Below are 11,998 nucleotides of genomic sequence, written 5' to 3'. Positions count from 1 at the left end.
GAAAGAGTGCTGATAGTACTGTTATCAAAGTGGTGTGACACTACAGTGCAGCGTTTGCTATCCGTTCCTCCTTTCCTTCGTTTTCTGTCTGATACTTTTGGATGTGGCTTGCTGTTTGCTCCATCTGGTGACTTCAAAGGCCATAAAGGGGAATTTCAGGAAGGCGTGTTGTTTCTGTGTTACAGTGCAGTGCTGCTCTGCTCTCGTCTCTTGTTATTTTTCTGAATTTCTTTATAAACAAACACATTAGTCGGAGGTTACTTTTTGTAGTTGTAGGAGACTGAGAAAGATGGTGATACCCAAATTTGCTAAGTTTTTTCCTTTCATTAAAGGACTCAGGAATGCAAAATTGCTTGTAAGGAATAAAACTGTAAATTGCATTTATTGATAGTGAAATTCATAACAGAACTGGTTCATGTCTTACGCAAAATCAAAGTTTTCCTGTTTACTTCCTCGCCTCCCCACTGCTTACTCCTCTGCTCTGTTGGCCTGATTTTTGGTGGTTGGAAATGGACACAAATTCTGCAGTCTGTGCACTTGAAAACAAAACCAAAGTAAATGAAAATAGAAGTGTAGCTTTGGACTTGGGCGTCTGGTAACACCAAAAGTAAAGAAAAAGTACTAGGTTGGACATCAGGTTAGTGATGATAACAGCATGAAGACAAAAGCTATTTACTTAAACTGAAGGAATTTCATATGAGTGAGAGTATGGAAAGGTTGCCTTGGAAAAAAGGTTTTTCATGAAGTGTGATGCATCTTCACAAGTATTGTTTCTGTATGTGTTGTATTGAATAGTGCAGTTGGAAGGGACCTGCAACATCTAGTCCAACTGGTTTTTGGGGTTTTTTTTAATTAACAATTCTCTGAATAACTGAGGAAAGTTCAAGAGAATTTTAATTTTCTGTTAAGATAATTGAGGTATAACCCACACGCTGTCCTGTGGCAAGCAGTTGTAAGAAAATAAGCTAAGCATGAGCACAGTCACCTGCAGTATATAGTTACACCTCGCAAACAGGAGCCCAATGCAGTTTGAGCCCTTATACACCACTGAACAGCTTTTCCTCATCCTGCTGGTAACCATCCCAAGTGGCGGTGGGGCCACATAATCCTGTATGATCTCACTTTTGAATGTTCAGTGCCGAATGAGATTCGGTCATGCGTTAGCATTCCTTGAAATGAATTAGCAGCAATAATAGGATTTAAGAAGCAGAAATACCTTTGGAGCCAGTGGAGCAACCAGTTTCTCTACTCAAATTCTGTGAGTTTGTTGTAGAACTGTAGCTTAGAGGTCTGCGTTCTTTATCTGAGAGGTGTCACGCCACAGTGCAAGGGAGAGATGCTTATCCAACCATAGACTACTTTCTTCCCTTTTTTTCTGTTTTGTTTGTTTAAATACAATCGTATCTTCTGAATTACCATCTCTAGGAAGAAATACGAACCTTTAATGTGAGCATCACAAGTACGCTGATGTCTCTGAGGCTCAAATTTCTTCATGTTTTCCCACATAGCATACAGCATCCTTTACATGAGATGGTATTGCAGTTCAGTTCCCCTTCACTGGACTGATGAGAGAAGAATGGCAGTAGTGCACATTGGTCCTCCTCGACTGCAGCAGAGATGGAGTGGATGCTTGTGGACTTGTGGGCTAGGTCTCACTGCAGACATCGTCTCGTTTCAGTCAGATCGGCGTTGGAGCGGTTTGCCGTACGCAGCCAGCACCTTCCCCTTGCAGTGACAGATCATTTGCTGTGCTTCTGCTCACTGCCTTAGGCTGGAGAAACAAGACTTGTTTGGCTTTGTCTTGCAGCTTGATGCAAGTGTGTCTGGGCATCAGAGGTTCTTAGAACAGAAAAATGAGTTTTTTGTGCTAGCCTAGTGCTGTTTTTCCTCCCTTCTGTAGAAATGAGTCCTTAAGAAGAGTTCCTAGATAAAGTATGTGGGTGACGTGGCGAGCCCATTGCATGAGGCTTGCTTATCACAGACCAAACATTAGTGCATTTTAGTTAGATTTAAATACCCATTCTGTGAGAACTAGCAGCACTACACCTTTAGGTAGGAAAAACATGCTGGAAATAGGCAGAGCTCGGACTTGGCGCTTCACAAGTCTTTATATTTAGTGTTACAACCTGAGCATAACTGGGGACAGCTGCACTGCTGTTTTGTGTTTGGTGTTTCTTGTTCACCTAACTTGAGTATTATTGGGTATACGAATGGATGTATCCATGGGCTGTCTTAAGAGACAGGGGACTTACACTGATAGATAACTGCCTGTGTTCAACTCATTCAGATTGATTGATTGTTTTTTGGGAAAGGGGTACTGAGGCAGTTAGTATATGCAGTATTTATTTTGGAATTAAAATCATAGTTTTGATGTCTCCTAGACTCCTGACCAAATCAGTTTTTAAAGCATCTACGTGAAGTTCCTGCTTGTTACGAAATTATAACCGGAAGTTGTCAAAGCTTTATACCACGGCATTTAAGGAGGTTGGGAGTAATGAATCTGCAAGCAATATTTGTTCAGGAGCAAATGGTACAATAACTTCTCGCTGTGTATTTGGAAGGGAGGTGATTTGACTTGTCCCTTGCTGCTCCTGACAGGCTTGGAATCCCGCTGCAGAGGACCAGTGCTTCGACAGGTGCCACAGGCTGGGTCAGACGCACGACGTCGTTATTACTAAGGTGAGCTGGGAGATGATCTGCTTGAACGGTTTTGTGGTTATAAATAAACACATTAATTTCCAAAAAGCTTTATTGTCTTTTTAAAAGAATTGTGCCATCATGTGTGTCACCACTAAACCTAAACTGAGGGGTGATTTTTGAAGTGTGGGCTCTGGATTGTAAGGTACTACGATGGGCTGGTGGTGCTGCTGCCCATCCTGGCCGTGGCGGTTTATCATCTTGGAGGTGCGTAGAACACTTTTGCTTCTGTCACAGTGACTGCTCTGCCTCGTTAATACCCGTAATACAAAAATATTGCTTGGGGAAATTGACGATGTGGGTTCTCTTCTAATATAAGTAGCAAAGAAGAGAGAGATACTTTTCCAGTAAGTGTATTTAAAAAAAAAAAAAAAGGCAAAAAACCTAAAATGCAAAGCCTTTCCTCCCCACTGCTCTATAACTCTTCCCTCTTGTGTTTTCTTTACAAAGTAATGATGAAATAATGTGACTGTGCTTTACAGTACTCAGCTTTTCAACTTTTCTTTCCTCAAAGTACCTGAATTTCTCATCCTAAGCTTAATAAAAAAAAAATAAAATCCCTTCATTTCAGTGGGACTTTTTTTTGTATTTCAGTTCATTGTGAAGAATTCAGTGGAAGAAAATATGCTGAAAATTCAGAACAAGAAGAGGGAACTTGCAGCAGGAGCCTTTGCTACTAAAAAACCTTCAGCAAGTGAATTAAAACAAACCAAAATTAATGAAATTAAGGCTCTAATTGACTTCTAGCTTGAAACTGGTATTTTGAGTAAATACTAAATATTTTTGTTAATACTGCTCAAGTTACATGTCTCATGCTGACTTTTAGTTTTGCCGTCTTTGTGGTGAAGCCATAAATGCTTCAAATAAATTTCAAAAACATTTTCTCTCAAATGTCAACTTAGAAATGCAAAAACATCTTTTGCGGTCCTGATAATCTTTCCAGTGTTCATTTCTTCAAAATGCTGCTTATTGTGTGTTTATTCTTAAGAATACACAGAAATCCCTCAAAACAGAGATCTGTATTCATGCGTTCTAACTTGCGAGAATTTAACCTCTCTTTAGAGGTGAAAAGGTCACAGAAGGTAAATAATACAAGGTTTTGTCCTTTGAACAAAGTCTTTAAGAAATAAATTAGCTCATGTTTCCTGATAACCACACAGATCATCTGGCCTGTTTATTTCAGATTGTCTGCGGTCAGTGATCACTGCATAAGGAATTACCGCTTTTGCAGACTGTGCTCAAAGATGGCATTTAATTAAAAGTTTTGTTTTGGTTTTTTTTGCTGTTTCTGAATAGTACACAGGTGCAGCAGGTGGTTCCTCAGTTTATTACTTCCCAGGAGCTAGTAAAAATGAAGTACTTAAATGCGTAAAACATTTTCTTTTCATGATTTACTTCCCTTAAATGGAACTGCACTGATTTTTGCTAAAAGTAAAGGTGGTATGATTTGGATAAAATGCTGGAATCCTTGGTTTGTATCGATAACGTGCTTTGGACAATAGGACCGTGCTCTGTGCGACACAGAGTATGACCCACTCGTCAGGGAACCAGTTAGCCCTTGCAGAATACATTAAACAGAACAAATTATTTTAAAAGCGAGCAGCTTTCCAGCAGTTTTCTTGCACTGCTATAGGCTTTTCCACTCACACGCGCAGGGGATGCATCTTGATTTTTAGACGAAGAATTTGTGAAGCTACTCGTGTTTGTGTACCGTAAAGCACCAAACGGCCCCGAAGAACCTGGGTGGGATGGTCTGGCCCTGTTCTGGTGATGCTGCGCTGCCCGCGCTGCAGTGCTCAGGTGAGCTGCAGGCAGAGATCGCTGTGTGCGGGTGCAGGAGGTGCATCTGGGAGCAGAGAAATGGAGCCTGATGGTGCTCCTCGTGCCTTTCACCTTTTCCTGTGTCAACGCACCAGCCCGCTGATGGCAAGATAGGTTGTAAACGAAGATGTCTGGTATCTGGGGAAACGGTGAGCTAGTGCAGGGAGCGAGAAAGGAATTCAAAATACGCCACCTACCAAGCTGATGCTGGTTTTGAGAAGCCAGCATTCTGGCTGTGGAGAAAAGTGTGCGTGAAGGTGGGAATGGCAGGCAACAGCATGAACCCCAGTACCTGGTTGTCACTGGAAAGTTGAAAAAGGAACTGGAAAACAGCCACACCGAATATTCTTTGTTTTTGCATAGCTTAAGTTAAACTTTCTTTGGGTTTTTGTGCTTCGGATTCTGATGTTTAGAGAGAATCTGGAGAAATAATTCCCGATTATGAATGAGAGGTTTGACTGTATGTCCTCCTTTCAGTTTTCCAAGAGACCCGTTTCAGGGGCGAGGTAAACTACATCATTATCTGTGTTAAGATATGCTGACTTTTTTGTGGCTGAGTTATGATTCTGAAAAAAATTACTAGCAGTATTTTTTTCTCTGCTAGATGATGGTCTCTGTGTTTCAAATACAAATAAAGGCCTACTGGGGTCAGTGCTAAAGAGCAGGGCTTGACAGGGTCTCTCCCAGGAACACCATTCCTGTATCTGCAAGAACAGGCCAAGGTCGGAGCCGAGAGCAGGAAAGTCCTGCCCTGATGGAGCTGGTCAGTGACTGGGAGGTAAAACCCGCAGCACTGCGGTGGTGTGGCGTTTCCTTTGCTTCTCGTGAACCGTAAGTAGTCCTTGGGTATTGGTGTTCTCTTTCTTGGAGTTCTCGTGGTATGTCCTGTGGCACATTCTAGAAATGAGCTTTTGCAATTAGCCACTTAAGACACTTAATTCAAGAGACTTGAGTTAGTAGTGTATGGTTCTGGGGTTTTCTGACCCGTTACACAAAATACAGATGTTAATGAAAAGAAAAATGCTTCAAAACTTCTAAGAGTTGCTCCGAGTTGTCACCATCTAAGGAACAGCAGACTCTGGTTTTTAAAGGAGTTCCGATAACGGAGTCACGATCTAAGCAGGGCTGTGGTTCTTTGCATAATGATGATTTGAGTATGGTGCTTTAGTGCTGTTACTGCTTTCAGTACCTACAGTTCAGAACAGGAAATCGCTTGATGTTAAGTGATGCTATGGCAAGGGATAAAAAGGGATCTCTCTCTTTCAGCAAATGCTACCTGCAGTGATTATGAAGGAAATAGTGGCAGATAATGACATAAAGGTCATTTTATTGAAAATAAGCTGCATAGATGTTATACCTTTTGCTTTCCTGAGGCTGTGGGTAAACACTTGACCACAGTATGATTCACAGAGGCTAGGACAGAATTACTTTTAGTTTTTTTGCTTTACTAACTATATTTGTTAACCCGGAACATGCAGGCTTTCATCCTTTTCAGCATATCTCCTTATCTTCTTGCATTAACGTAACAAAACTTACATGCTAAGGTCGGTACAGTCTCATGCTTTTACACTCTCCAGATAAGCTTAAAAAGAAGTAATGTGCCTATTCTCTAGTATGAATACAGACAAGGGGAGCACAAGTAAGACTGTTCAGTTGTCTTCAACAGAGTATTTTACCATTTTCCATGGAGTTTTTGTGAGCACACAGAACTCCTGTATTTGTACTTGTTGGATAACATATACATGTACTTTTGTCACTACATTGTAACCGGTAATCCCTCCTGCTTTCACACAACCTCAAATTTATCTGTTAAAAAACCCCAACACAGCAAAAGAAAAACCCACACAGGAAAGGGACAGTCACAGCTGGGAGTCCCGATGCTGTGCACTTCTAAAGAGCTACAAGCTGCTTTGGTCTGGAGCACATCGTTAGTGCTTTTGCTAAATGGGGACCAAGGACCCTTAGAGCAATAAAGTAGCAAAACCACGTTAAAACTAACTCGTACCCAGATTACATCTTCTGCTTTACCAGCAAATGGCAACAGATAGTTGATTGTCTATTTTATCTCAAGGCTAAAAGTTTGGCACCCTCACTAGCTTCCTGCCAAAACCATCCTTTATTAGGAAAGAAACAGTATTTTCTTAGTGTTTCTGGAGTAGTACAGAGTATAGCTGTCACAAACAGAACACTAAGTAATGTGGTTCTGCTCTGACATTTGGCTAAAGGATGGATCTGAAACAGTACAGATAACAGCCAATCTCTGTCTTCAGCACGCCTTTGTTACTGCTGTATTTTTACTGCTTTTCCATGTGTCTTGCAATAGTGTGTAGCCTGAGTGAGGGGAAAAAATACTTTTTAAACTCTCTGCACACATGGAAAGAGTAGTTTTCCTAGTCAAGGTAGGTACATTTAAGCAGCTATTTAGTCCTTTGTTGTCAAAATAGCATCACCATTGCATTTAAAAACAAGTTCACAATGTGCAGGGCTTACATTAGGGATGATCTTTCTTTAGTCACCGAAAGAAACACTCGCTCATCACAAGCTCCACGGTGCTGATGTGAGTGGCTTCAGCAGGTACTTCTTCCACTGCTCTGTCCTACGTGTAAGGCAAGCTAATACCAGGATTGGCCCTAACCAGCTCCCTGGCAAATGACTGTGTACTCTATAATTAATTACAGACCTAAAAGCTGGACACTTGCTAACTGTAGCTAGAGGAGCCTTAGCAAAGCCTGAGGCCTGGTGGATATTTAAGTTACACTGCTCCAGAGCTCCCTTTTTTTTTTTTTTTAAATTGCTCACAAGTTTAGGGAAGCCAGAAATGCATGACAACGTTTTATTTTTGTATCAAGTGCAACATTGCAGGTAACAGACAGAACTCGGTTTGCCAGTCCCGTGGTGTACAGAACTGAGGGATGCAGTCTGCCATGCTGTAGGCACTGTGCGTAAGAACCTGGTCAAAACTTCAGTGCAATTGTGACTGGAAGAGCAAAGCAGTGCTATTACTGTTACAACTGTATGTACCCCAGTGTCATTAATACATTTATGGTATAGCAGAATGGCTACCACTCTAGTGTATGAGCAATCCCATGAATTAGATTTTACATCTAAAACAGCAAGCAAAGGAATCAATGCTAATCACCTTAATGAGGTGAGGTAACAAACCCAGTTTCAAGGAATATGTTGAGCCAATTGATCACAACAGAAGGAAATTTAAGCTGAAAGTACCTGGTTTTATCTATTAGGGAGAATTGGAAATTGGGCAGTTATAGTTGGCCCAAGGAATTCTGCTTCCTAGCTTTTGCTCAGTCGTCATCTGTAGCACTGCAGAGGCCTTCAGCCAAGAAGTTTTTCATCAAGCCACTAGCAAGTGTAACTGACCACCATCTACACCTTTCTAGCTGTTAGTTCTGGAACAAGTCCTTGCATCACCACTGCTTGAGACAGGCATTTCTACTGAAGGTAGGTATCCAGTTTCTTCTTGATGTTGTCAAAGGAATCCACACCCATATAGTCAGCTTGGCCCTGTTCCCACCGCTCCTTGCGTTCTTCTGAAGATACAGTCGGTAATACTGGTGACGGTGCTGATATTGATATGTGGGACACTGCATCTGTAAACTCTGCCTACAAGGAAAGGCAGAATAAAAATGTAGAAATACTTCACATAGCTAAAGTGAGCAACAGGCCACAGAAGGGGACAACACAGTAGATGTTCTCATGCTCAGCAACAAGCATTGCCAATGGGCAGGGATTGTGCAGCTTTCCTAGCAAAACAACAAAGCAGAGTTACAGATGTTAGCAGGGAGGGAGGGGGGGAAGAAAAAAAAAAAAGGCAAAAAAAGTTTAAGTTCTTCATACCTCTCTACAGAAGCCACAAGAGAAAGCCAGAGTATAGACCAAGCCCGACAGCTGCAAACAGGTTGTTAGAAAGACGTAAGATTAACAAGAGGAAGCACATCTTGAGAGATCAGTAACTTTGTTCTTAGAAAGGTTGAGAACTTAAACTGGCCCATGCACTATGCTAAGACTATATAGTCTGCTGTCAGATGTAAGCTCCTAAACTCTGTGAATGAGAGCTAATTAGAGTTAGCAGCATTACTCTGGCTTTGTAAGTACTGGGATTCATTTCTGCCAGCCTATGTAAGTACTCATTCTCTCGTTACCCTAGGCTTACCTAGCTTTGTTTCACCATGCAAGATCTGTATGTACGTATTGCATGCTGAACTGGGGTTCTGCTCGAGAACCTTATTAGCTGCAGCACGTAAGAGTTAGGGCCCTTCTCTATATATAGTAAAAGGATTACTACAGTATAATTTCTGGTGCACCATTAGCTACTTACATAGCTTCTTTTAAGCAAGCAGGACAGCTACCTTCAAGACCACTACAGCATGCATCTCTTCTGTAGTATTATTTATTCCAAGCTTAAAAGAACAAAACCAAAATAAAACAACCACCCAAACGCTGCATCCCACAAACTAAACCACACCCATGCTGTGAGTCAGACAGAGGGAAGCGAAATCAGCAGAATGGTGAAGAACCTGACATCCGTACTTGGGCAGTTTCTACAGGAATATTAATGCACGTACCAAGTTTACACCTGTAGTATTGTCTTTAACAATTCCGTGCTGTTCTAGTAAGGGTAAAACATTAGCTGTGTAAGTATCCCACCACATGTTGAGGAATTCTGGGTGAACTATTTTAGGGTCATCCATGTTGCCTTTTATGCTTTTTGTTCTGGAGTCATATGCATAGTTCCATGGCTTTGTGCTTCCCAGGAAATGCACCACTTTAGTATATGCACCAAACCTGTTGGACAGAAAAAGTCAGAACCCACAGTTTGTGCAGGTATCAAGAAAACAAAGAGTTTTGACTGGCAGACGTATTTTTTTTTAACCTGGAATTTCTGTACATGTCCAGAAAACAGAAATGTGAAGATATTTAGGAGGCTAAACACTAAATGATCAAACTGTCAATGCCTACTGGGACTGAAAGCATCGCTATGCAACAGAAAAAACGCCAATGGAATTCTACATTACACTAGCCAGAATACAGCCAAAACCCAACGGTCTGGACTACTGAAGTACTTACAGCCAACTCAAGTCTTTAGGTAGTGATGTCCATAGCTCAGGAGAGAGCAGTCTCAAGCAGCCGTTGCAATCGGAACTGGTTTTAAAAGTGAGAAAGATTCTACTCTAAAGTCAGTGATCCAGCGAGTTAGGCATTACAAGCATTATGCAGAGAAGGGTCAGTGGTGGAATCACCCCTTCAGTTTACAGCCCTATAGAAAATTATCATTGGGAGGCCCTGCTGCAAGAAGACTGTAAAATAACAGCTTTGTATAACCTAGGCATTTCGGGGGACTCCTGATCTTGGTGCAGCAGGCTCTTGCCAGACAACCAACCGTTATTTTCTGAATAACCTTAGTGTAGCCATGGTGGGTTTTGTGGTGGAGGGTTGTTTGTTTCTTTCTAAACCTATTTGAACTCTAATTTCAATATGGACTTTTACATTAAGAGTGTAGATGAGATGCACCCCTTCTGAAGTCAGGAACTGAACACGGGAAGAGGCAGCAGCATTTGCTCCCTCCCGTGGCTCCAGAACGGGAGTTCAGCCCGAGCCCGTTTGGTGAACAAGCAGTACCAGCGACTGCCTCGCCCGGTTCAGCCTGCATCACGTTAGGATTTCTTCTCGGCGTAATATGATTAGGATGGATAACAACGCCAACCTAGTTTGTCTAACGCTTTGTTAAACGCTCCTCGGTCGTTTTGACCGGGACTCTGATGTTTAAGGAGTTCTTCGTACAGGGACTATGCCAGTGTGTTTCAGAAATGTTAGAACATTCAAAACAAAGCAGCAAGTATGCATTTGGGTGGGACTGTTGTGCTACTGTTAAGATCTGCAACTGCATTTCAATATTCACGTTCAGTGTTTTGAACACAACTGATCTTACTGTAGAATGAAGACCTATGCATGTGTGAAACAAGGTCAACTATTTGCATTAATTGCAAGGAAGAAACCCACCTGTCTTCCAAGAGGTCAGTTCCTGGACTTTAGCTTTACATTCTACATGTCAAGATCTGGTATAAGAGCACTACCTAGTTTTATTAACTGTGACAGCACTACTTACAGCCTGAGTTTTCTTCATCTTAGGCTGCTGCTGTTCTGAGGAAACATGTAATTGTTTAATAATCAAGGCTATTTAAACTAGAGAATGCCCAAGAAGTGTTGTGTTACACTTTCTGCAAATGGGTTAAGCATATTCTTAGTATTTTGTTCACTTAAGACCTGTACAAGAGTTGACAGATGCCAAGCCTCTGTGATGCTGTCGCTATCTGCTTTCTAGATGCTTTCTAGACCTGCAATACTTTCTTTTGACCTTTAAGCTCAACTGTTAGGAAGCTTTATGTCCACACTGGCCTCAGCAGCTAATCTGTCTTTCCCAATCTCCCAGAAAAGTCCTCCATCGATGTTTTGAAGTTAGAGAGCATTTGTCATGAATTGGCATTTTCCTTTGGAAAAAGGATTACTGAGACTGCTGTGAAATCTAGTCTCGCTGTACAAAGCTGCAAAAAAACTTAGCTATTGATGTCAGTAGGTTTAAATTTCACTTTATTCCAACTGCTGATTATCAGGAGAGCGGCTGCTGATCTAACCAAGGGAAATCGTTCCCCCTGTTGAGCAGGGCATTCTACTTAAAAGGGCTGTACTTGCAGCACTCTGCGCTTGAAGGTCTCCTGAGTTCAGTTAGGCATTGATTCAGTCAGTTAAATGGAATTTTTATCGGGAGCCCCCAGATCCAACTAGTCCTTTGTAGCAACACGGTCATTTGTAAATCTCGGGTCTTGTGAGTAACAGCCAGCCAACCACAGAAAGGGGACATACTTTACAATAGATGTTAGCTTATCAAATGCTATCCAACTACTTAGTCATTCTTACGCTCGCATGTATTTCTTTAAATAAGTGTTCCACTTTTAGCATGACAGGATTTCAAATGGTATTCTGATCACAAGACATAGCTTGATCGTGAGCCAGCAACAGCCCTGCTTATGCTAGCTGCTGCATTAGACACTTGTAACCTGGTATCCCTCAGATCAGATTGTTTTTCTGTAACTGGTACTTTCCCTCTGCGCCTCCCCCCCAGCTTTTGCAGCTCTTAATGAACACAAGTTTCTGTGTAACGTTTCAGCTGCCCCTGCTCCGCTCCCATCCTCCTGTGTTTATTACGCTGAGTGACCCTGCCGGTGACACACGGCTCACGCGCGTGCCAGATCGAGCGCTGCTGGCTATGGAGGATACACAGGAGACGCGCAGCGGCGTGGTGGCTGGCTGCAGTCTTTGTTCCATCTTGCTAGTACTTAAGGAACTGTCTGAGATCTACAAAGACTGTTGGGAATGAATTCTAGCTTTATACAGGTCTTTGATCATCACGTTTATTTGAATGGTACAGGTTGATTAGATGAACTGCAACTACCAGTTGTCAAGT

The 11,998-nt window shown here is 41.9% G+C and overlaps 2 protein-coding genes across 2 annotated transcripts in view; one reads left to right on the top strand and one right to left on the bottom strand.

Moving 5' to 3' along the window:
- The window catches only part of HLTF (helicase-like transcription factor), a gene marked incomplete at its 5' end in the record, with an annotated part of 23,028 nt that extends 19,584 nt beyond the window's left edge, over positions 1-3,444 (top strand). The window contains 2 exons of the mRNA XM_010182981.1: positions 2,599-2,679; positions 3,292-3,444. Of these exons, the coding sequence (XP_010181283.1) occupies positions 2,599-2,679; positions 3,292-3,444 (234 nt within the window). The remainder of the gene's footprint in view (positions 1-2,598; positions 2,680-3,291) is intronic.
- Positions 3,445-7,337: 3,893 nt separating this feature from the next.
- Positions 7,338-11,998, bottom strand: part of GYG1 (glycogenin 1) — a 9,855-nt gene continuing 5,194 nt past the window's right edge. The window contains exons 4-6 of the mRNA XM_010182970.1: positions 9,102-9,321; positions 8,374-8,424; positions 7,338-8,139 (exon numbers count right to left, since the gene is read on the bottom strand). Coding sequence (XP_010181272.1) covers positions 7,969-8,139; positions 8,374-8,424; positions 9,102-9,321 — 442 coding nt within the window. The 3' untranslated portion in view covers positions 7,338-7,968. The remainder of the gene's footprint in view (positions 8,140-8,373; positions 8,425-9,101; positions 9,322-11,998) is intronic.

The sequence above is a fragment of the Mesitornis unicolor genome, unplaced genomic scaffold (assembly GCF_000695765.1).
Source record: "Mesitornis unicolor isolate BGI_N332 unplaced genomic scaffold, ASM69576v1 scaffold36400, whole genome shotgun sequence".
Classification (NCBI taxonomy): Eukaryota; Metazoa; Chordata; class Aves; order Mesitornithiformes; family Mesitornithidae; genus Mesitornis; species Mesitornis unicolor.
This window is presented reverse-complemented; position numbering and strand designations above follow the sequence as displayed.